Source organism: Bradysia coprophila, unplaced genomic scaffold, assembly GCF_014529535.1.
Source record: "Bradysia coprophila strain Holo2 unplaced genomic scaffold, BU_Bcop_v1 contig_358, whole genome shotgun sequence".
In the NCBI taxonomy this organism is placed as follows: Eukaryota; Metazoa; Arthropoda; class Insecta; order Diptera; family Sciaridae; genus Bradysia; species Bradysia coprophila.
This window is the reverse complement of record NW_023503616.1, coordinates 4,591,611-4,618,318: the sequence shown is the minus strand read 5'-3', so window position 1 is coordinate 4,618,318 and position 26,708 is coordinate 4,591,611. Positions and strand designations below refer to the sequence as shown.

The 26,708-nt window shown below is 32.5% G+C and overlaps 2 protein-coding genes across 9 annotated transcripts in view; both read left to right on the top strand.

The window, feature by feature from the left end:
* Positions 1 to 16,894, top strand: part of LOC119081367 (rap guanine nucleotide exchange factor 4) — a 67,102-nt gene extending 50,208 nt beyond the window's left edge. For all 8 annotated transcript variants that reach the window (XM_037190238.1, XM_037190239.1, XM_037190236.1 and 5 more), the window contains 11 exons: positions 3,727 to 3,888; positions 4,850 to 5,006; positions 5,164 to 5,253; positions 5,575 to 5,695; positions 5,917 to 6,114; positions 6,183 to 6,238; positions 6,324 to 6,494; positions 8,061 to 8,194; positions 9,947 to 10,117; positions 10,427 to 10,605; positions 11,574 to 16,894. In XM_037190238.1, the coding sequence (XP_037046133.1) occupies positions 3,727 to 3,888; positions 4,850 to 5,006; positions 5,164 to 5,253; positions 5,575 to 5,695; positions 5,917 to 6,114; positions 6,183 to 6,238; positions 6,324 to 6,494; positions 8,061 to 8,194; positions 9,947 to 10,117; positions 10,427 to 10,605; positions 11,574 to 11,701 (1,567 nt within the window). In that variant the 3' untranslated portion in view covers positions 11,702 to 16,894. The remainder of the gene's footprint in view (positions 1 to 3,726; positions 3,889 to 4,849; positions 5,007 to 5,163; positions 5,254 to 5,574; positions 5,696 to 5,916; positions 6,115 to 6,182; positions 6,239 to 6,323; positions 6,495 to 8,060; positions 8,195 to 9,946; positions 10,118 to 10,426; positions 10,606 to 11,573) is intronic.
* Positions 16,895 to 21,441: 4,547 nt separating this feature from the next.
* On the top strand, positions 21,442 to 24,109 carry LOC119081369 (proton-coupled folate transporter-like). The gene is made up of 5 exons (XM_037190246.1): positions 21,442 to 22,098; positions 22,529 to 23,217; positions 23,276 to 23,515; positions 23,587 to 23,827; positions 23,897 to 24,109. Exons 1-5 carry the CDS (start codon positions 21,842 to 21,844, stop codon positions 23,940 to 23,942), a joined length of 1,473 nt encoding a protein of 490 aa, XP_037046141.1. The 5' UTR covers positions 21,442 to 21,841; the 3' UTR covers positions 23,943 to 24,109.
* Positions 24,110 to 26,708: the final 2,599 nt, after the last annotated feature.

Here is a 26,708-nt window from a genome sequence, read left to right as displayed (position 1 = left end):
CTCTTTAAAAAAAAGAAACCAATGAAAAGTTGGCTCACTTCGCTCGTTTGATAACTTCACATCTAGTGACAAAAACAAATTCTGTTCGCAGCTTGTTTCGTAAATAGCTATATAGGCACCAGATGTGTAGCTAAGCCTGTGGCTGCGAGTGACAGTATACATTGTGTACCTAAAAAGCATTTATGACCAAGTCAATAACGGCAACAAAAGTTGTACTTTTTGAGAAAATTACTATTCCGCATTTCGGGACAAATGACAAATCTACTGTTTTGAAATTTGTGAATATTTTCCTGCAATTTATTAAAAAAATCTCAAATTACATCAATTAATAACTGACCTTCCCATATAGAAGAATATGAAACGTTTCTGTCATAAAGAAAACATCTCATTAAAATTTTGTCTTTGTTTCAATATAACAGTCGTCATACGGCAGGAAAGAAATCTTAAACTGATTTAGTAATCGGCAAATGATGTTAACCGTAATCAAAAGAACACAAATTAATATGGAAAATCTACAAAATCCATTTCACAAGAAATACGATTCTTATGTAGACCGAAATATCCTAAATCGAACAAAAATCGGGCAACCTTACGTTCGTAAATCTATAGACATTGAATGATTATGCGAGATGTAACAAATAGAAAGAGCTTTTTTATTTGAATTTGGAATTGTTATGTAAATATTATGGAAATGCTTGGAATAAAACAAACGTAAAAGAATCGAATTGATGTGTAGTCGCAAAGTTTCTTCGTATTTTTTTTCGCAAAGCCAAATTAGGTTTGTTATTTCGATTTGTGTATATGACATGTTGTATTATATATTATGTATGGATGTAAATGCAGCGAGTGGTTTATGACATGTAACTTTAACTGCTTCCTAATTCAAATTGATCCGAATTTTATTCGGTACAACTGGGATAATAAACTTAAGAGGATTACCGGGATTACCTAGGAGAATATTAAATGGTAGATGATGTGATGATACATTGAAATAAAGAGAGTAAAAAGTAAACCTCATTGCCCCTCGTTCGAGAAAATTACGCAATTCCGGCGGAAAGTGCTTTGAGTTTAATGCTGTATTTTTGCTGAAAAAGTTGCAAAACTCTCGCTGCTGTCCTTTAAATTGTTGCAACAACTGTAATATCCGCCTCGATCCGAGATTTATAATTTCAATTGGATTACATCATAAATAATCTAAGAACTACTAGCACTATGGAATGGTATCTAGGATCGAGTCGCCGGTACCTAGTTTGGCACTCCACGATCCAAGATGCCTTTTTACAAAACATAAAAAGATTTTATCTACCTAGGTGAAATAATAGCAGTGAAAAAGTGCAATTATTCCGCCGTCGGTAGATAAAATAGCGTATCCACCTCTGTCCAAATGTTTATTTAGACACTTGGGGTCTTGGGGTTACAACATTAGAATTCGGCTCTTGCAATAACTCCCCAAGTGTCTAAATAAACTTGTGGACAGAGGTGAATAATCTACTAATGCACGTCATGCCAAAATTGTTATCGAGACTTGTGGGCATTGCTGGTCGAGCCGAAGGCGAGAACCGTAATGACCACACCGAGAACATATATACCGAGATAAACAAAAAAGCTCTAGAGGGATAAGCGGGAAATTATTGTTCTAGGCAGATAAAAACAGTTACTAACTAGCTGAACATCTAAACATACACTCACTGCAGAGATATAATTTATAGGGATATGTTATTGCGATATCTCACCACTTTGCTTTCTCTCAACAAAACAAATTATAATGCTGAATCTCGAAATGCTGTTCAATCTTTTGTATGTAAAACATATTATACGATTAAGCTGCCCGAAATCCTAACTAATTTGCAACAAAGCATGCATCAAAAACAAAACTAAACGAAACACACTCAAAGAATTAATCTTTCTGGATATTTCATCAACTTTGTGAGGATTATAGAAATAATTCTACTTGCAAAATGCTGTTGATATACAAGTCCGTTCGTTCTTAATCTGAAATGAGAAAAAACCGAACAAACTCATACCATCATCGATGAATAAGAAGGTGTAAATTCACCAGTCAGTCATGTGGAATTAATGGAACTTTCCATCATCCACTAACTAATTTTCACAAAAGATCTTTCTGTTGCAAACATGTTCTGTTGTTATTTATTCGTCTTTTTAGAACTCTTGTGGTTCACCTGAAATGACTTAAAGGAATTATATCAAAATTAAGTTGAAATAAGTTTTGTAAAGTGTAATGATAGCGTTGCCAGACCTCTACATTACAAAGGTAATTGCAAAAGCCCCGGCAAAGCATAAGTACATTGTACCGTCGTATACATTACATCATTACATATTAGGGAAGTGACATGAAATGTATATGAAAATTTATGGTTAATTATGCAGTATAGTATATAAGCTCGCAATGTAAATTAATGCAAGGCATCTGTAATGTACGTAGTTAATTATGAACTACAAATATGAGTTTTGGCACGAATATTTGGAAACTTCCGTTGTTGCTTCTCGGTAAATCCTGGCTAAAATTATCAAAATTTATGTAAATAGTTCGTGAAATGTAGGTATAAGTCCTGTATACACAACACATGCATTGCACATGACAACATAACAGATACCTACCATATAACCACGGACCACAAGTTGCTTTTATCTGAATTGTTTTGCTTAGTCACTTGGCTATGGCTATGGCTATATCCGTTTAGACTCCATAAACATCAAGTTGAAAACAATTTTCTTTGTATGTCATTTAGTTATCAACCATAACCAAAGTGTCCAGTTGATATACAGGTAGTTTCTTTCGAATTAACACTACACTTCGACAGTGGACAGTATTATGCTTTCATTTACCGATGTATGACTAATCGAGTCATATACTCCGAATGTAATCAATGTTGTTCATGTAAGTAATTGATTGTTTGGTTCGTTTACATAATATAGATAGGATGATTGGTCGCTGTTTATTTTCCATTATGAACCTTATTTACACAACAATCGAATTATATGGTGTTGTTTCAACGAGGTTTAGCAGGTGCAAAATGTTAGTAGGTCAAATGGTATATACGACGTTGAAATGACGCGATAAAAGGATAATAAAAAAGAGTGTTGGTACTGCCACACACAAATTGAATTGTGACACTTAATTGAAGCAAATAATTTCGGGATGAAGGCCTAGCGCAATTTTTCCATTTAAGTAAATTGTCGATGATAATAACAAAATGGAAAGAAAAGTTGAAGTAGCAAAAGGAAAACTTTGGATTTAAACTTTTATTTATCCTCCGAACTAAATTTCTTTTCGCTGTTCTTCAACGAAAAAGCTCAGTATATATAAATGATAAATCAAAAGTTTGTAATTTAATAAAAGTTCAAGTAAAAATTCAATGATACCAATCAACTATTCATCGTACTAAATAGACTGCGTGCTAAGCAAACATAATTAACACGTAATATATCAAATTATAGTCGTCGTCGTCTCATATAGCTCTGTAGAACTAAATTAACATTTGCTTAGCTTGAATTTAATTTGCCAGATTTGTATAAAATGGTCTAATTAGAAACGTTCACAATTTTGCACCCTCAATTTCGCATTTTATCATTTTACAGCATCATTTCATCCAACAAATATTTATTTTTTCTAATTTAGATACACGCGAAAACTCATCAAATCTGAATTAAAAATTAACTCTTTTAATTAATGTTTGTGATTTGATTTAATTGTCGTTCATTTAGGTACACCGTTATGTCTGGTACGCCGCAGAAAATGCTGGAACATTTACTGGAAACACGATTGGGTGGACAAGTGGGACCGAATGACCCATTTTTGGACGATTTTCTGCTTACGCATATTGTGTTTATGCCCGTTCCGATGTTGATTGACGAATTAGCAAATTTATATCCTTTTCAAGTTTGAAATTTGATTTCGTTTTTATTAGCTAAATTTCGATTTATTGGAAAATATTGAGTCTGTGTTTGTCAGTTTATATACTGCTGTGTAGTGAATTTTATGGCTGAAATTCGGGTGATAGAAGGGGAGTGTCAGCACCGACGCTACTAGCATCACATTAAACCCTTCAAACTAAATGAAGCTGAAAATCTTCTTAGCTTTTCCTTACATACCAGGTCATATACCTCATATACACAAGGTACTCAACACGTGAATATCAAATTTTTTTCCAAGGATGATATATCTGAAGTCATTTTCATTCATTGGGTACATCTTCTTACTTCCTTTAAAAGTGCAGATTTATGCAAAAAAAAAAGAGTAAAAAATCCTGTAAGTCTTGTATGGGGGTAGTTTTACACAAATCATCGACGAAACTTAGGTGTAATATTCATATATTGACCCCATATTTTTCGGTATTAACTCCTCAACAAAAAATTGCATCTAATCGTAGATAGACCAAATCGGTTGCAGGGTGTCTCAAGTGTCTCATACAAGTGAAAATTTTGCTTACATGTGTGACGAAGTAATTTTTAGTTGAAATAAAAATTGCGATAAAATTCAGAAGAAAAAGACCCAGCTAGCTGACTTGTTTTCACTTAAGTGAGCAATAGAGCATGAACATAACGAATGGTATAGCAAGAAGAATCAAACTGGACTAATTTATAATAAATAAGACAAACACATACCAACGTTTTAATCTAAGAGTCGCCTTCAGTCAACGGTCTATACATTTCACGATTTATATTTTATGTTTACTGAAAATAGAAATCATATTTTTTCATAACATCACGCTCCCTCTAAATCAATTTCATCCGTATTGTAATACATCAAAAGTGTGTTCGACAAGGAAAACTTTTCATTGGAAAGAAAATATATGATTTTCCTTAACGCAACATTCACCGTAAACACATTTCATAGCTATGTCGATAACCAAGAATCTCAAAGTCAAGAGGATCGTGAATATTTGATAACTTGTCGGAAACGTGTTGTACAATTTGTTCAGAAGTGGGTTATTGCTGTGAGAAATGCTGTGTTCGAGGATCCAGTAGCCGTTGATTTTATTGAGGTGATTCATTGTTCAATATTAGGCTGGCATTTTCGCGGAAATTTGGGAAACGGTTTTTCTCGTGCAAGATTTCCCAAGATTTTCATTACGTAGCGTTTTATGTCTGGATTTTATTTTCACATTTAATTTATCACAAAAAAATAATTTAATCTCGTAGGAGTTGGCGAGTGAAGTTGATGCTGACCCAGATTTGCAAGAGGAGGCTGGTATTATGCATCATGTGCTGACACAACTATCAAGATATCAGGTAAATGAGTTTGAAAGTACGAGGCTGAAGTGAGGTTTAGCTTAAATATACTTTGTTGCTTGAGTGACTTCCCGAATTTCAAAGCAATAACATAAAGTCCCCTCGTTTAAATATGCATGGAAACTTATCCATATTTATGTGACATTTGACCTTCACCATATTGTCGAAAAGAACACCCAAGTCCCATGTTAAACACTCAATATAAATTAATTCATTTAAACAAACCCCTTTTGACAAGCATAAATATTTTACACAAAATTATACGAATAACGTTCACGGCCGGTATCATAAAATCATGCCTAAATGAATATATCATTACAGGACGATAAACATCTCCATTCGGAAAACCAGAAATGGAAGCTGCCTCCAAATGGCCAGCCAATATGTTTGTTTAGTGGAAATCTAACTCAAAGCCGAATTATAATTCGTCCAGACGATGACAGTGAGTGTAATAATTTGTAATTTCAATGTCAAATACTCGACCTTTTTGAGAGATGAGAGGCTACATTAGTAGTTACTTGAATATTCCTTTGATCCCGTGATAGCAAAAGGATTACCATTCAGTTTGTACAGTCGACCGTACAATTTGACCCTTTTTCGTATAATTTATTGGACCCAAATGAGTGAGACGTTGGAATTTAACGTTTTATTGATTTTTTCCAGTCATTTTTCGAGTCTACTGTGCAGATCACACTTATTGTACATTGCGATTTCCCATGTGCACAACAGCTGAAGTAATAAAAACATGTGCGGCCGATAAGTTACAATTAAATCGAGCCACAGAAGATCTACTGCTCGTTGAAATTAAATCGAATGGCGAACGAACCGTTTTCAAAGATTACGATGTCAGCGTACCTACAGGTTATAACAACCAATATAAATTACATGAAAACGGAAAGAATGTCATATTAAATATTTTATGTCTTCAGCTTTGTGCTTAAACGGCCGGATATTCGTTTCACCAAAGGACCACATAGACGCTTTGGTAGGATGTGTTTTCTTGTGTTATTTCTTTCTTTCTTTTTTGCTAAATGTTTATTTAACGAACAATTTACATTGACATTAATTAGACACCACTACCGGAACAGGAGGGTGCCACAGATGGTATTGATATGGACTTGGAAGGACTAAGTACCAAAGAAGTAGCATATCATATTACACTGTTCGACTGGGATCTCTTTTGGGCTGTTCATGAATACGAATTATTGTATCATACATTTGGCAGACATCATTTCGGAAAGGTGAGTTGTAAATGCTAATTATAAATGAAAGAATTTCTACTGAATATGAAGCTGTAAGTACATTGCTGTGATAGAGAGCATGGTTGTGTCGGCGTGTGGTGTTTATGGGGGTGTTTGATTTCTATTTTTAGCGTAAGCTAAGCTGATTTTATGCTTTTGTCTAAAAATAAATTTTTAATGAGTAGAAAATCTTGTTTTTAGAATGGTTGTTTGATTAGTTATTATTAGCGTCGAGGTTACTTCGAAATGACTCTGAAGTAGTACTGAGACTCATATCTGTCATATTTTTTAGTTTATCATACGTATGTAGATGTAGCTCGTGTGGAGGAGTAGCTTTATGAAATTTTCAGTTTTAAAAAGGGAGTGTTTTATTCGAGAATAGGGGATTGTATAATAAAGACTATTTACGATATTTTCCATTTTTTAATAAACCATTTCTCATATATAATTTATTAAAGCTACAAACGTGGCTGCGCGAAGGTGTAAATAATTTGTGTAGAAGGTAAATAAGGCGTTCATGCAGGATTTATATTTAGAACCAACGTTATATCTCTCAGTACTTAACTTGTAACAAAATTGGGTTAGAAATTCTAATAATCACTTCTACATCACGTCATTCTAAACCATTTTATCAAAAGAATTAGCTACGGTAGACTTCACACAAACCAATCCTACCTACCATTCACGGAAATAATATTTGATATCAAATTATCCGTACTAAACTGTTGATGCTTTGTACTGCCCTAAAGTCATTGGTCTGCTTAGGATAGATGACGTTAAATAGAATAGAAATTTCTCTCCTCATTTCCAGCCATTACTCGATTCATTAAATAGCAACAATCCTGTCAATTTTCCTTGATAAAGGTTCACATTCAACAGCATGCACCGCACATCAACAACCCATTAACAATAAATTTGAATGACTCGTTTAATATTTAGTGTGATGTCATCCTCCAACCTCGAGCACTGTCCCGTTTCCTTCCAAACACGTAATCACCCCTCCATAGTTGAACGAATCATTTGTTTTATGTGTCTATATAAACACCCATCATGACGATTTTCCTGGTCAAGTCCAGAGAATTTAACTTTTCGAATTACTTGCAATATGGTATACGAGCTGGAGTTGTCAAGTGAAGCGAATAAAATACACGGAATTACTTACACATCAGCACGCACACAAGTTCAGCGACATCACATCACATTCGCATAAACATTGGAATTATGACTCAACTTACAGCTATTAAACCCTCTTTGTTGAGATAAGCTTAAACAAATGAGTGTTTATCAACATAATATTTATCATTCGCACAACATCGTTTTATTCGCTCTGTATAAAAGCCCCAAAGAATCCAATAAAAATAATTTCTTCGAATTTCTATCCCTCCTTTTATCTGTATATCTTTTTGTGTGCTGAGGCACCTTTTCGGCTTTTCGTTTTTCACGTTTTTTCCCTTATCCAAACATCACACAACCTGTTATTAAATTAATTACGGACAACCTAATTAAACCATTGATGTTAATCTTTTTTTTCTTACTTTTTTATTTCATTTTTTTCTCTCTCTACAGATAACAGCCAATTTAGACGTTTTTATACGACGCTTTAATGAAATACAATATTGGATCGTTACGGAAATCGTTTCAACGCAAAGTTTGAGCAAACGGGTATCGTTGCTCAGGAAATTTATTAAATTAGCTGCTTAGTAAGTAGAAAATTCTTTTAAAAAATTATTTTCCTTTCATATTAACTTAATAATAACCGAACTTCGTTGATGATGAATTCTTTCAACCGAGATTCCAAAAATTTAATAATAAATCGTCTGATGTCTGCACTTTCGCTACATGAAAACATACCGATGTGCCTATTGTCTCGCATACTTAACGCATTTATTTTCAAATTAAATTTAAATTGTCCGTTTGAATTCACAAGTGTAGAGATGCTCTCGAGAAACCTGGAATATTGAAATTAATGTTTTTGCTCAAAAATCAAAGGTCAAAGGAATCGCTCCAAACATATTGTCCTGTTGACGGGTCTACGCTTTTATATAAAAAAGTGGCAGACAATAAAACATCATTTTTTACCCATTATTTTCCAACATTTATCACTTTTTATGCCCCGTTGCAACAATAACAATATTTTTTAATTATGTGAGAGCAGTTTTCATTGCATCACAGTGAATGAACATTTACCTATTTCCATAAATTCATAAACAAGTTTTTTTTATTTCAACATTTCCATAGAATTGTTTTCAATGCAACGAATCGATGGTATTACATAAAATGGTTACTGTGTGTGCTTGTGCACACACTAGGTACCTAAGGCTAAATTTTCCATAAATGCAAGCAACACAATAAAAAAAAAATGTTTGTGATAAGATCAATACTATACGGTACACCACGGTTCCGGTTGAATAGTTTGGACATAGACCATTAAAAACTGTGAAACACATAAATATGGGAATTTCCATTCTGAAATGTTCACCTAATGATTATCGAATAACTATGGAAAATGAACAAGTCTAAGATGACAAAGAATGGTGTTGCTTCAAACTCAAGAATAAACTAAATTTTATTATTAAGTCGACTGAAAATGAACAATAAATGAATGAATGAATCAATAATGCGAAGGAAGCTGTAAATCTTTCATCATTCCTCACACTACCAAAAAAACGAACCAATGCAATGCTAGGAACGATGTATTTCTTCGTTTTCCTACAAGCGTTCGTTTTCCAATAAGACATTTTCTAACGAAATTATAAAGCAAATGTTTACCTATTACAAACGGAAAGCGTATTAATTCTTTTTCGCGATACTTTAAAAAAAATCTTTTACCTCCATAGTTTTTGCATACGTTTTGCAGTAGGTATACAAGAACACCAGCCATCGACAACCACCACAAGCATGAGTGGTACTCTAAATAGGGTACTGAAACTTGACGGTGTAAAACTGTAAAACACTGTAAAAAAACCATCTCATTCAAAATAGTACTCTATTTGGCAGTTGTCACTTTTGCTTGAAGTGCGTTGGTCAGTTGCTTATTTCTGTCGTTGTTGATAACAGATGATTAACCCTTCCTGAGAAAATGTCGAAAATTTCTCTCTCGCTGAGGGAATCACCCATTTTTAAAACGCTTTTTTTTTCAGAACATGAAACAAATTAACTTTCAAAAACCTATATGAATGATTTGCTTGCGAAAAGAATTTTAAGATCATGGGGTTAGTGACCAAATGATTAAGTTAAAAATAGCATCAAATTACTTGAAACCATTAAATTCTTAAGGAAAACTTTTCATCCCAACTTTTTCCATTTTGGCGTTCTTCTATTTTACAATTTTTGATAAAAGACAGAGAAATAAGAAATAAACAAGTTTATAATAAATTTTACCCATGATATATTATATACAGATGCTATGTGCTGTGTGTCTAACTGAATCAAACTTTTCCATTTTCCATTAGTTGCAAGGAATACCAAAATCTCAATGCATTTTTTGCTGTGGTAATGGGATTAGCAAATCAAGCGTGCTCACGGTTACAACAGTCGTGGGATAAATTACCATCGAAATTTCGAAAATTATTTGCTGAGTTCGAGGCATTGATTGATCCGAGTAGAAACCACAGAGCGTATAGGTGAGTGTCCTTTATATGTTCTATATGTAGTGAATTCGCTTAGCTTTCGAGAGTTTGGGGCACAATATTAAGCGGAGCGCGTGTGTGCGAAAATAATACGCTCAAGAAATTCAAGAAAGGAAAAATTTAAAGAAAAATCGGAGGGTTATGGAAGTTATGTTTTAGAAAATAAAAATTTGTTCGTGTTGATTCGGTTGTTAACTTTCTATCTAAAATCGGATGAGAAATTTTTACAACATCTGAGGAATGTCACCAGTTTTTCATGGAAATATTTCTTAAAAATGATTTTCGTTTCTTTTTATCTTTCAGAGTATTCGTTGGAAAACTGCAGCCCCCCGTAATTCCCTTTATGCCGCTGCTGCTCAAAGACATGACGTTTGCACATGAAGGGAACAAAACTAGTCTGGATGGGCTCGTTAACTTTGAAAAGATGCATATGATGGCCCAGACAATGCGAACTATTCGATTCTGTCGATCTAGGCACTTAGGTATGTGTTGTTAATATTAAATCAAGTGAAATGAAAAATGCAATCTGGTGAGAGGGAAAAATTGAATTTGCTAGAGAAAAAAAAATGTTTACTCGTCTTGCAATAACGAATGGAAGAATTTATTTATGCCGTGCCAAGTCTAGCGGAAACTTGTTTTTTAAAAGCACTTCGATATTTCGTCATACTGAGAATAAAAAGCGCGTTCGTCGTATCACAATATACGAATCAGCTAATAGATTTCCATTCTTTCGATTCGATTTCCTTTTATTTTCTTCAATTTACCTTTCCATTCTATTGATTATACTCATCGTACACATAAATTCGAAATGGGATAGCAATAGAAATACATTTTTTTTTTCTAAATTGTTTATGAGAAGAATGGTTTTCGTAATATTCAATACAATTACTTTAGGGGAAGGTCAAAAATGTTGAATTTTCCTTTTACTTCACTTAAACGACTTACACGATTTGTTGCGATTCGTATTAAAACCAGTAACATTGCGCTATGCTCTCGTTGGTTTTTCATTTATTGTTGAAAATTATGTATTTTAACTGCACAAACACAAGGAAAATGTTGATTTAGTTGATTGAAAATACGGCGTGTTTATTCCGGCTTTTTATGTTTAATATGGTGGTATATATGATTTACGGTGTATACTCTAGTACAATACATCTATAAATTCCAGTGAGAGTACGTAGGAGTAGGTATATATACTCAGAAAATGTCATTAAAGTTGGATTTGATTCTGGTTTTTAATTACATTCGTCGCACTTAGATGTGATTGAAAACAGTTAATGTTTATACAACGCTATAGTCCGTTGTATATATTTGGTCCATTCGTATTTTCGAATTCTATTTTATATTTTTCTTTCGACGTGTCGGCACATTCAACGTTTATGTATGGAACAAGTTACATTCATCGAAATATCGTTTTTCATGATGTTTAATGGACACATAATTTTTACAGTATTAGATCCACCGTCACCGAAAAGTGAAGGAGAAGTTCGTTCGTACATCAGTTGCTTACGTGTGATAGACAACCAAAGAGTTCTGACGTCAATGTCGCAAAAATTGGAAGCTAGTAGACGTCAGTAAGTAAACTAACTTTCAATGAGTTTTTAGGACAATTTTCGTTGAGTTCTATAAAAATTAGATTTTTCTGAAATGAATTTATGAATTGAAAGTAATATGTTATTTCGATAGATTGTAGCCGCTGAATGGCTTTGAGAAATAATTCATTGCCTTGAATTCTAATAATGTAGAAAAGAAAAATTGATTTTATTATTTATTTAAAACAAAACAAAAACTTAATAAAAGAATGCGTGAATGATTATCAATAAAGTATCTAATAGAAAGTTTAAAAAAAGTGAATTTTAGATTATATCGTTATAGTTCGTAGGAGCAAAAGTGCAAGTTTGCAAAATATATAATTAAAGAAAAAAAAATTAAAACAAACGAAGTCTTATGAGTAAACTATAAATGTTAGAGAACAATGATAACAAATTAAAAATCAAACTTTTTAGATTTTTCTTTCTTATAACATATTCAAAAATAAAAACAAAATAATGAAAATTACAAAGCTTGGAGTAAAATCAAATGAAAATAATATTAAAAGTTCCATATCGTTCCCCCCACCCCACTGTAAAAGAGTCATAGTCATATAACATGGAATTTTGCGCTAGAATGACATTCTATATCATAACTACAAACAGATTAAAAGCGTTTCGTCATTTACATTGCTTTCACTTATTTATAGATATCCCATCAAGGAAAGGATTCAGTCTACCTGCATGGAAACCTAATGTAACGAATTACGTAACATTCACTTGTAATTTATACATTGCTGTTACGTTTGTATAATCCACGGTACATTATGTCATAAGAACTATCAAATCCTCGTATCTGATATTCAAGGAAATATAATAGATCTAAAAGCTTTAGCCCGAGGTAAGTCCTTGAGAAGGTAGATTGAATTACAGTCCATGCTCTAACATTTCACGTTCAATTTCGTATCTCAATTCAGTTAGCAGTACAAAATTAATTTAATGGTTTTTAAAGTGCGTGGCACCTTTCTACATCTTCTATGACAACCTTGTCAAACCGAAATTTTCTTTTCCACATTTCACCTTACCTTTTTCGCATTTCATTTTAAATCCTTGAAAATAACATTTCAAACTCTCAATCAATTGATTTGACAGACAAAAAACCGTAGAAAAGCTGACTTATGCTGTACTCACCGTCGCTTCTCTTTCGAACTTTGATTTTTCATGTCTGCCGCAGCCATAAATTGAAAACTTTCTCCTTTGTATTTTCAACTTATTATTCGCATAATTAGGAAGAACATTTTAATTTCAGAAGTTTCATCCACACTTTAACACTGGTTATTAAACACAATGTCAAGGAGACTTGTGTGGTATAACAAGAAAACTAAGATCGATATAGCCATTGTTGACTGTTGAGAAAAAAACCCGCTTCGGATGAGTACCGAGTAATTAGCGACAAAGTGAGATTTGCATTTTCTTTTTTTATTTTCCAGTTATTTTTTACAATACAACAAGAAATAATGAAGCTCCCAGACGGATACAGAATGAAAATTCGCAGACGAGTGTGTCAAAACTTAATTATAAACTTTGTCTGTTCGATCTAATATTTTGTTGTTGGTTCACATGTTTACAAAAAAGATTTGTGTACACTCGGAGAACATTACACTGAAAAATGCAAAACTTGATTGTACATCTCGGTGTACAACAAGTTCTCTTTCACCTTTAGAAAATAATGTCACACAACCAGCTAACTAACTCCAAAATATTCTAAAGAAATCGACGTGGCTTTTATTATGGAAATTTTTGCATTTGTGTCGTCAACAATGCATTTGCATATTGTGTAAAGAAAACCAATCATTGCAATGCAATTGAAAAAGAAAAACTCTTTGAATAAATGATTGTAACGGTTAACGTTGACATTCAATACTCTTTTTGTAATCAATGTCGCTGGTGTCGACGATGTTATAAGGACTTTTGTATTGTTTTTCCTAGGGTCGAAAGTGGCCTATTACAATCCTAGAGATGAAACGAAATTCACATTAAGCTCAGGAGCATGTATATCTATTACATAACTCGGGATAAAGAAAAGTATTGGTTTTGTGTGTTTATTGACAAAATACTCATCAAAAATCTGCTTTTCAGCAGTTTGTTGCTTGTTATGTAAAAGATTATTTTATTCTTCATTACATTAAGATTGATCAGCATCAGAGTCTGGCTGTTCAAATATTTACATGCATTATTGAATGTAATAGATGGAGTGTAAGAAATTTCCATTTGAAATTACATTTTCTGTAATTATTTAAATATGAAAATTAAATATCGCACTCCATGCATGGATGCATGAAAGTGTAAAGAGAAACTTCTCAACTAGTAGGATGAGACCTTGCCAATTTCAACACGCTTACAGTCAAACATAAATAATGCATTAGTCAATTGACACCACATAACACTTCGCAAAACTACTGTGTTTTTGTCTTGAAAAACTTAAATCATAAAATTTGATACGAATGAGGTAGCAGATGTATATTCTGATTTTCTTTTTGTTGTTGGAAGATTTTAAACTACGTGTAACATTCACTTGTTAGTTTCAACAAAGAAATGTTTAAGCGACCCTCTTAAATATCACAAGAGATAAAAAAAAGAGAAAGCGTACACAAAATGACTTTAAACTTTTCCATTATGTTTCCCATTTTCCCTCACTATACAAAGGATACAAGCTGCTTTGAGAAAGCAGTCGCTTTTATATGAATGACGGGTTTTAATTCTAAAGGAAATTTATCACAAAAAAATGAAAACAAAAGAAAAAAACAATCCGGTTTAATGTTAACGAAACTCTTCCGTTCCTTCCTACGGCAGCAGAATCGTTCTATGCACTTAAGGTAAACGACAAAAGAAACACAAAATCAAATTATTATTATGACATGACATACACAAACATTTTCATTGAAGAAAAAAATGGTGGATAATGGAAATATTAAAATTTTATTTTTCCCGATAAAACCAGCGCAATAATTAATCATAAATTCTCTGTATCAGAAAAGACAAACCGGAAATAAATGATTTTATAGCCTGAGCAAGCACTTTATATCAGTCAACAGTTGATTAACGATAAAATAAATCCAACAAGCTTTTGAAACGTTATTTTCTTTTGCCACCTTAATTGCATGGTGTACATTAGCTGGGTTTGATATCCTGCTGCTGTAATATAAAGCTTATTTTCTATGTCCTAAAGTGTTTGTTATTCGACGACAAGAGCTACCTCTAGGTTAAACAATTAACAATAAGCCATGCTACTAATTAGAATCTGAAAACGTTTGACGCATACAATCGCATCCTATGCCCAGGTTCGCATAGCAAAGGTAAAACACATGAAAAAAATTAACAACAATCTAAGATGATACCTTTCACGTGTTATCGACATGAATGACAAATGTATGTTAATAGAAATGAAGGAGAAGATTTTGTACAAAGTCATTGGCGACTATTTTGAAAAGATAGATTGTCATTTTAAGATAAAATTGTTGTCTTTTGGAAATTAATCCGAACATTAAATAGAGTTAAACCTCACAAAATCATTACAATTCACGCTGAGACGTAGACGCCCCATAGAACGCCCATTTGTAATTAGCCTTTCTGAACAATCGTTCGATCTATATTTGTTGCGAACAATGCCTAGCTGTTTAGAAACATTGAACAATGCAACATACAGTGTTAATTGTGTAGGTCTCGCTAAATTTTGCAGAATTTTGAGTCTTTGTACGCAAGTTTTCGTTCAAATTTCCTCATATATCGTGTCGGAGTCTCGTTCTAAGCATTCCATCTTTTAATGTACAAAAGAAAAACTCTGTTTCAATTTCTGTTCATACATTTTGCATTATTCAAATTTTCACTTAACATTTTAATATTCTGTAGGAAAGAAGAGCATAAAATCCAGATCCATTATGTAAATTTTTTTTTATTTAAAATTTTATTGGTCCCACAAAGTTCATTACAATTCTCTATTTAACAAAAATATGATATAGACTGTCGGTATAGGCAGCAAATTCTGTTGGTGTATACAAAGCCCAGTGTCTCTCAGTAGTACAATAAAAATAAAAAATGTAAATTCGTAAATTCCTTTATAAAAAAAATATTTTGGGGTAAAAATGAGTACGAACATAATAATGTCTTAAACATAATAAAGCAATAAAAGTTTATAAAATACAATATTGCAAGTTGACATAATAGACACACGAACAGAAATTAGATACATTTATCGAATGTACCAAATTGAACAATTCAAATTCAAAGAAGATAATTTCTAATTCTGTGTGTGTAATATACCTAGAATATCCATGTCGAAATGTTGTAAAATCCTTTAGTTTACAATAAATCAAATTGAGTATAAGATATTAAAAATAATTGCAAACAAATCTATTTTAAAATAAACTAAAATAAATGTGATTTTGAATGACAATCCCGCGTACATAGTGGTTTAAATACTATAAAACATTTATATATACTAAAAAAGTAAAAACCTCCTACAAATTAGTCTGGTTTAATTAATTGTTATATGAAACTTCAACAAAAAGCTCTGTTATTCCACTAAATTATTTAATTAAGAAATTTAATTTAAAGTGAAAGATTCGTTGAAATGAGCATGTTTTTAGCTGAAATTACTTCAACTGGTTCACAAACACTAAATAAATCTTTGTACTGTAAATAGTCAAAACATAAGCTTCACGGCTTCAACGTAACAATTTGTGCGCCGTCTCTTTGGATTATTTCGTATACTTGGAGTTTTTGTTTGTGAACCAACTGGAATTCTGATGGAGAAAGAAACTGCATATATTCCAACTAATTCTGTAAAATTAAATTGAAAAATGTTTCGTTGCAAGTGTTTTATAAAATTGAATAAAAGTTGAATTAACAGTTAATTTTCATTAGATTGTGTAAACTATTAGACATCAGATAAATGTTGAATCTAATAAAATAAAATTTAATAAAAATTCGATTCTTACCTACAAAGAAATTATCAGTGGGTCATGAAGAACCAATACTTCGTGTTATTAATTTTTGTATAATTGAAGTTTTAAACCGAGCATTATTCATTCAGTAATTTAGAAGTGGGACGAATTCAAGCCTAAATGTGTAGTGGAGCAACATTAAAATTGCCAACGATTGGTTAAACATTTGATGAGTTGACCCCAAAGAAATCTCGCTGTATTCTGAAATATTATTTTAATCTCATTGGGATATTCTTCCTTTCCGATTGAAAATAAGCTCAGATCAAAAGAAATTTGTACTTTTTCGTGGGTTTGTTTCCATCGTTCTATTCGTTCCTCATGTATTTCATCACATTAGAATAGCGACTTTCTTGTCATATCTTCCATACGTACAAGTGAGTGAAAAAACTCTCTTAACGTTTTTCCTGTTAAAAGAATTAAATAGCAAACGATGTGGAACTAATAAAACAACAGATCGTTTGAGCACCTAACAGCTTTATTTGACTTAATTTTAGATTTCACACTAGTGGAATTTGTTTTTATTTCTAATTAGTGGAAGCTTAATTTAGTATTTTTTAAACATGACAACTGACCCTGAAACGCGGTTCATCGACTAAAGAAATATTCATTTTTTGAAAACTATAAAACGGAACGCTACGGATTCTCTCCTAATCGTTATTGAATAAAGGTTCAAAGTGGTGCTGATAGTAACTCTAGTTAAAAAACAATATTTTCCTATTGCAGTCCTATCAAATCAATAAATTGAATATCAATTGGTCTTTGAGCTAATTAAAGTTGTAGAAGCAGTCTTTTCTATTGCGATTTTTTTCCACTTAACATGAAACTCTGTAATTCTCTTTGTTTCTTTGTAATTTGTGATATTTGAAAAAGAAAACTTAATAATAAATAAAATAACAAAGAGAACAGTCACTGTAAGAGAGCTAACTCCAACAAAATGAAAAATTAAACATGAGAAATTTTTTTTGATTGTTGAATATGATGAAATGGATATCTTAAAATAGACACACGAAAATCCGTTTGAAAAGAAAAATAGAAATTAAATTTAAATAAAAAAAAATTGTATTTCACAAATGTTTAATCGTTTTTCAAAATATAGACTTTCTTCAAATTATTACAGTGTAATCAATAGAAAGACCAATATTAAATCGTACACACAAATAAAAAACTAATATACAAAACAAGCCACAATCACTAAACAAAAACAAATAGTCAGAATAATAATTGTCAGTCGTAAAATAATATTTAGAAATAATTAAATAAATTTATTGAACATAGAAAAGAATAACTTTTGTCAGAATTTATTTTTTCTACAACTTGTCTCTAACGTATTCCTACAAATCTACTTTAATAACGGAAAGTTATATGAATTAATTTAAAACTTTCAGAAAATTATTGTAAATTTTTCATAAAACACAAACTGATGGAGCGAAAACTTAAATAAATCTATTTTAAACTTGTAAAGTGTCCACATTATTTTATTTTCCCATCAATTTTATGCCTCGCTGAAGTTGCTCAATCAATCATTACATCCTACTCTGAATATATGTGCAGAACTTTTCTATTTATCTACTTAAAAGTAGGTGTAATATGAACGATATACGAATGGTGCCTGCAGTAATTTGTAATTTCAAACGAAAACTTTTTCTACGCTTGACCTGAAATGAAACTTTTTGAAAGTATTACATTGCAAAAAAATTAAATTACAAAAAAGAAGTCTAAAGGAATCCATATAGTTTCATGGAACTCCGTCAATTGCACATAAATACAGATGACTGATTTCATCTGATGTTGACACAAAGTTTTAGCTTACAAACTCTCGGTTTAACGATTTTCTAACAGAGCTGCCACTCTTAATCTTTTAAACAATTAAAATACAGTCAACTTCTGTGACAAAGTATGTATGCACCAACTGGTAAGTATTCCAATAGATTCTTAGTCAAGTACAAAGGTACTTCTTAGGGAATAATAGCCATAAACATGCACATGGGCTATGCACATGAAATTGCATTTACCCATTGGTTCATAAATAAAATGAAATGATTAGTGAGCTTTTCGGAATTGAATCAAACTCTTAAAATTTCAGAAACGAAACTTCAAAGAATTTCTTAGTTTAAAAAGAAAAAATATTGAAACGAACTTCTAATCCCACAAGAAATCGTTCACAATTCAACAATATTTCTATGAATTTACAGATTTTTTGCTCTTTCGTTCAATAATCGTTTCCTTTCAAAGTTTTTCCGATTTAAGGTACATATCAAAACAATATCAGACGTTAAGATCACATCAAAACAACTCACGAACACCTTTTGCCAAATTATGAATAAAATTTTAATATTTCAAGCTTGATTTGCTTTATAAGCATACAATTCTGTATCACCATATGTCGCACATCAAAAGAAGTGTTTCAGTGATTTTATGAAGCTTCTCTGACTACGATAAATTCATATTTTTTTAAAGAAGAAAAAAAAGTTGGTACATTCTGTGTGCCACGACATACACATACATTCATGAAAAGTACTCAAATCCACCAAATATTTTATTTTCTTTTGCAGGGTTTCGGATACTTTTATATTTCCATGTAATGTATGTGCGTTGGTTGTATGATATATTCATTCCACATATATAACACAGTCATATAAGGACCTGTGCCTGATAAAAAAGGATTTTATTTCTTTTATACGTCTCGTTCGTAATTCTGGGAAAGACGATAAAGATGATAATCATTTCAAATTCTCTTTTTGTTGAGAAGCGTCAATAATTTTTTGTGTTTTCGGCATGAAGTCTCGGTTGCGGAGAAAAACGAAAGAAGAAATATTGTGGGCTCTGATAACGATAAATTTAGATAGCCTACTCTCACGAGCGGTTTATAAACTCCTCAATCGTTAAATATCATGTATAACATACGGTGTAGTGATTTAGTTTTGCCAATTTCCGCATAAACAAAAGATTGTTGTAGCATGTATATGTTCACGTCTATGGGGAGACTTCAGATCCTCATTGGTTGAACTTTACATTGCAATTTCAATCTTATATAGACTGCTATCAACAACGACAATATGAATAAGCTATGAGCTCCGGCTAGAGTTTTCTCATAAAATGAAATTTATTATAAAATTGTTGAAGTTATAGATTTGTATTTTATAGTTTTGTTGTCATTTTGAAAAGATGTTCGTGAGCTCTTTGGCAAATCTAGGAGTTGTATATACAAATCGTATAAAGATGAATTCCACGAATTATCCAGATCTTACACAAGGAACTGGTAACAATATTCTGTTTTTGGTATCTATTTTTGTTAACAATTATACTCATCGGTCGTTCTATCAATTATATCGTGAAATGGTTCGTTTATTTTTATAAATATAATTTCATCGTGCGTGCTTTCGCGATTAATCGATATTACTATGTTTCTTAGCAACTTAGAAATGGCCAGGTGTACCAGAAAGTTGGAGTAGATTATTTAGAAAACCTTTTATTTTGAAATAAAGTGTCTGGTTGGATTACGTAAATTCTCAATGTAAGTAAAAATAACAAAAAGTATTTAAAATTCGATTTACGTTTTTAAAATTTTAGCATCTTGAATTTAATCACTTTGCATTTGAAGGACAATCCACCATCATCGGGTTTTGTTCGTTTTTTTATTGTTATTACTTTGAAATCTGTAGTTATTGGTGTAGTCATTGTGAAGTGAGTATAAGCACAAATAAAATCCAACGTAAAAACCATCGTTTTTCATTTTTATTTGCTTCTGTGAAAGCTACGAGAATTGAATAGTATAGACAGTCAGACACTCTCTATTCCGCTGGTGCAATAACTTTCGAACATTCTGAATCGTGTTTGCATGTTAAATTGGCAAATAGGATTGAAAATCAAATTTGTTTTAGTTTACAGAGAGGGTGAATCGAAATTGTAAATCTAATAATAAACTTAGGTAATGATTTCGATTTTATTGGTTTGAAATTTGTGACAGAGGGATAATTCTGACAAACAGGAAAGTCGCAGCGCCGATTTTTTTTTATCTATTTTCGCAACAAATTTAGAAGAAAACCATTTCAGGAGATTACCGTTTTTAATTAGGGTTGCGGTTGAAGCGACCATAGTTTAAATAAAAAAAAACATTTTGCTTTTGCACTGCTATTAGTACCGTAGGTATAACTCTATGTTTAGAACCGTGTTGTCGTTAAAATTATGTTGAAATCACTGTAAATTGTATTTGCTGGTCATTCGACATTCTGAAAAATTCTGTCTGGTACATGATGTGTACTAAAACTATTTTTTCGTAATATTCTCACTGGTGAAGATTAGCACCCGATCGTTGACTAAATAAATAGTCAATACCACTTTAACAGAGGATAAAAAATAAATGATTAACTCTGAATATAGTGTATAGTAAATGTTTTGTTACAACAAATGAAGTAATAGATTTTGTGTTAATCTGTCGCAAACCTCTGTGTAAAGACGTAACACATTCAATAGTAATACTGGTGATAAGTTCATTAAATGAACTAAACAGTCATGAAAGGCATCGAATTAAACTTAATCCTTAGCCTTAATCCATCCATTTAATGTTACGTGAAACACCTTCCCACAGCCTCATGATAGATTGATCTATAAAATAAATTATTAAATTGACTCAATTCGACCAAATTGTTGGTTTTGTTTTATTTTTCACGTGAAATCAACTAATTAATATTACAAAAAAAATCCCGCTCAATTTAAACCACTCACATCATTTATTATTTTTCATAATGCTGCCAGTGTGTTTATATATTGTATTTCCACTTCAATTAGTTCGTGGGCGCAATAGCGCGTATACACGTATGCTGATTATAATTTATAGAAGAGTAAAATCAGCTGCTGAGAGAATTTTTACCAATTCATATATAACTCATTTGTCATGATGACAACAAAGTTTGTATTCATATCTTATCGATAATATTAGTTAATAATATTAGTGGTGAGTGAATATAGTTGATTCAGTTGTGAAGTACTACTAGGTGATGTGTTCTTATGTAGATATTTATTTCAACATTTTTTTTTAAATGTAAAAGTTAATAATTCAAATATTAAATTACTGCTTTAGTACCTGTGCTTCAAAGAATTACTTAATTTAATTCGATACTTATGTGCTGTGTAGTTGAGTGTATATACAAATACATTAAATTCAATACAGTTGATTGACTGTTTCGATGATGGCCGAAAAACGACAAGGAAGAACCGGCTTAAAGCCTAAAGCGGAGATCGACAGTGGTACAAGACATAAGGCTGACCCAAGCCAAGAACCACTGAAGACATTAACGAACTTTTTTACGGTTGAACCGATTATGGTGTTTCAAATGTCAACAGCAATATTGGCTTTTATGGCGGTTCAAGATTTTCTTTTCGAAAAAGCATGTAAAGTGAATTTTGGATACAGTGACGAAGTCTGTTCTGCTTTAAAATCTGGGTGAGCCTTATTGTTGAAACCAATTGATGCATGAAAATGTAATACTGAAAATATTCGTGACACAGAGTCGTACATAAACTGTTTGTTATATGTATAGTCTAGTCTATCCGGTTGAAATTGATTATTTTTTACGAAACTTCGAACACATAAAAACTGATATGTGTTCGAAGTTTCGTGCATTTATCAATGAATTTCAAATAACACGATTTTCGTTATATTTATGCTGAATTTTCCGGTGACATTAATACAATTTCTGTTGAAGCCTCAGATTAAAAATAAATAAAGAGATATGTCTAACGTTAAGGAAAATACAAATGAAGTGATAGATTTTATTTCTGTCTACCGAAATACTTAGATCAAATAAAGCACAGCTTTCTTAAAGTGTGTAAAATTAAGATGAATAGAATAAATCAATGGTTCGTTTTTTTAGTGACTCGAGCCAGTATGCAGAAGAAGAGGCTAATATACAAAAGCTTACTGGATCAGTTATGATGTGGAGAGGCATGCTGGAAAATTTATTTCCAATGATTTTAGCATGTCTCATTGGTCCGTGGAGTGATAAGTATGGACGTAAAATTCCGATGCTTGCGGTAATGGTCAGCTTCATTGTTCAGCACGTCCTCCTAATTGTGTGCGCTTTGGACCCAACTTCAACCATTGGTGCGAATAGCGTCGGATTTATATCGTCGTTTATCGTATCGTTAACAGGCAACAATGCCTGTTTTATCATGAGTTGCTTCAGTTACAATTCCGATACAACACCAAAAGATAAACTGACGCAAAAAACTGGAATAACCGGATGTACCATTTTCCTTGCAATTACAGTTGGCATGGGGTTGTCAGGAGCTTTATCCTCCTTAGGATTTGTTAAAATATTTACAATTGCCGCTATTATTGAAACAATCGGCTTTTTGTGGTTACTTTACGGTCTACCGAATGTTGTACGGGACGAAAAGGTTCTTAAACGTACAACAGTTAAAACCATGTTAAGCGAATTGTTCGATAAACAAAACGTTATCGATGCCATTGGTTCAGGCGTAAAGGCTAGACCAGGAAATGATCGTCTAAAAATTTTGGCCCTTCTCGCATCGCACTGTCTTATTAGTGCACCAATGATGGGTAGTGAAACGATAGTTAGATATTTGCAGAATCGCTTAATTGTGAAATTTCATTGTAGGTGAAGGTGCTGTTATGTACTTATTTGGCAAATACAAATTTGGCTGGGATGCGCCAGCCTTTGCCACCTTCATGACCTTCAAAATGGTTACGGGTTTCATTGGCAATTTCGCGTCAATGATTATTTTCGGAAACAAAATGAAAATGTCTGATCCTGCTATTGGTATCGTTTCTTGCGCTGCGCATATTCTTTCGTGCTTGACCTTTGCCTTTGCAAGTAGCAACGCACTCATGTATACCGGTAAAAAATTATTTGTGTCAATGTTTTTTTTGGGTCGAAACTTAAACAATTGACCAATTAAACATTGACAGCACCGATTGTTGCCATGATGGCTGGTCAGTTAATGTCCTGCGGTCGATCAATTATTTTCAAAACTGTCTCAAGCACCGAAACGGGAAAAATCAACGCCTTGATGAGCAGTCTCGACTCATTAACACCTCTTCTTGCAACGCCAGTTTACAGTTTTGTGTATTCCGCTACATTCGAAAACATGCCGGGAGCTTTCTTTCTCCTTTCCGCCGCATTTGTTGTGCCACCAGCAATCGTTTTCTGGTATGAACTTAATATGATATTTATGTTCATTTGAGCTAATCGATTAAATTGAACTAATTGCTTCAACAGGATCTTGTCACACGAAGAGACAAACGATAAGACAAAGGATGAATAAATCATTCATGTTGCATCGAGACGTATGAACGACTGAAATATCCGAGATTCGTTCTTGTTTTACGAAAACTAGTTGAGGAGTTGAATACAAAAATGTTATGTGATTTGATAGAAGTGCCGGAATTGGTAAATAAAATCGTTACTGTCTTTTGCTGTTATTCGGTAAAACGTGTTTCGAATATTTTCCTTGCGACATCGTCTTAAGGAAAGAAATATCATCGTACCGCATAAGTACAGTGCTCTACGCAGTGTCTTCCGTGAGCTGAATTGACTTTATTATCTAATTCCTACTCATAACTTAATTAGAAACTTTTCAAAGAACAACGCAAACAACTTCAGTGAAAGTAATCGCTTCATTTCAAGAAATTTTTGGTTTGTTACAATATTAAAGGTTAGTCGAAAATCAATAATTTTAAAGGGAAAAGGAACGGTAAAATTGCGTCACATACAAAATAATAACAAACAATGACGAAGCATGGAAATTCCCACTTTAATTGGGCCGCTTAGCGCTTATCTCTACAGACGTAAACAAAATGATGTTCAAAATTCCACATTTTCAGAAGTTACTTAACATAGCATTTTGCCTTTTTCACAACATAAATTTGTGCCGAGAAAAAGCCTCTCTGGGTAACGATAATTCCTTTTGTGTTATGGGGTGTGTGAGATAAGATTTTCTTTATTACAAAGTTTTATTACTTCAGAAACCAACGAGGAAAGAGAGGCTTTTATATAGTGTCATCCAAAGCTATTTAATGTCATGTTAACGAGAACAACAAGAACAATTTTTTCAAATTGTTTACAAAGATCAAGCGGATTTAATAAAACCGCGACTTATCGATATGAAAAGGTGTAAAGTTTTGCCAAGCGCTCAATACTAATGGAACGATCACTGATTATTCGACAAAATTATGTTCTGGTGCGATATACTTTATCAAGGCTTATCATGAATGAGTGCAAAACATCAATCAAATGAAACAGTAGATCAAAAAACCATTTAATGTGTTTTCGACCATATGCTACACATCTTCACTACCATCAGCACGTACTCGTACACCATGCTTATCATAATAGCCCAATTTGGAAATTATCAGTCTTTTTTTTGGCTTGCGGTAAGACAAATTTTCCGACAAAAAAATTATTTCTGAGCGAACACATTTCTCATCTACTAATTGAACTTTATAATACATTTGGCTCACCTTTCTCATCATAATTTGGTTCGCCTAACTGAAATCTATTGCTCCCAAGTTTATCGCATTGTAAATTCAAAAGTTGAATGAATATAAACTCGAGGAATTCGGGGACGATATATAATGGTCGTTGGTCGGTAAAATTAGGAATGTTTTGCCTGTGTACATAAGACAAGTTCGTTGGAAAGTAATAAATGACGCAAATGTGTGAAAAAAGTTACATAATAATTTAACTTCAGCTCAGAAACATGCTCAAATTAATGTGGTTGAAATTCCGAGACCGTGTTTGTGGATAAAAAAATTTTCGTTCCTGTTTTTCTGTTAGACGCAATTTTCAGTTACTGAAAACATACACCGCCACTACTCTCGAAATTGTTTCAAGTTGTTTCTCTCTGCAATTTATCCACAATTACCGATGTTGCTGTCATCATGCTAGGAGGATTTTTAAAATTTTATCATTGAAATATGGTACAAAAGTTCAATAGAGACGGAGGCAGAAAATAGGAAATAAAACTCAATCGTCGAAACTTCCTTTTTTCAATATTTGTATTGTGCAAAAATACCAACATTTCATCGTATTACTAGAGAAAAAAGTCGATCAAAATGAATTGTTGTCATTTTTCCGTAAGTGAAAAAAAAATCCTTTTTTACCAGAGGTTAGAGGGAATATGCCACAAGTAAAATATTTCACAATGCGAAACCTTTTTCGATCAATCACACTTGTTGCACCTTAAATGAGTGTTCAAAGGACCAGACAAGATGGAATAGACATACCTATCATTTCAGACACTCAATATTGCTATAAAAAATTCTCATGTTCATTATTTTTATGGTAAAATGTGGATTTACGTGTTGCGTATAATACGTTGTTGAGAGCAAAACCATTCAATGGCTCTTTTATGTTGTAAATTTTAAATGGCCTAAAGGCACTTTAATAACGAATAAGGGAGGAAAATTTATTGCTTCCGTCATCATACCATGTACATATTTTCAATATGAAATGATCGCATCGTTAAAACCATAAAACATTGTCGCCGAGTAAACTTTGGATACAGCACTGCGTATGGTGTGAACTGTGTTCAACATATATATAGACGGAATGAGGAAATTACTTCGAGTAGCTCATAAGAAAGGATCGACGATCAATGAACATATTAATGAATTGGTCATGAATTAAGTCCAAAACCGGAAAGCCGATCAGTAATAATATTGTATCAAAATGGTCTGTGTAGCCTGTTTTGCTACCTGTTCATTTGTATTACTGCCCGAACAATCTTCTGCATCCCTGTCTTAATCTCCATTAAAATTTAAGCATCCATGCTCTTTATCGTCAAATAAAGTGATGAAAGGGCGATTCTTGGTTTATTGTAGAACAATAAATGATGGTTAGCGTATAGCTCAACTATACTCAAGAGTTTTGCGTTTAATTGTCAGCCGGTTAGGCACTGTTGTGACCCGTCTTTATTTCACTTATTCGTAGTTGTCCTCGTGAGAGCTTACGACAATACGGAAACGAATGTATCGTACACGGACACGAAGGATTTCAAACTACCGCATACTGATTAAATATGCGTAAAGCC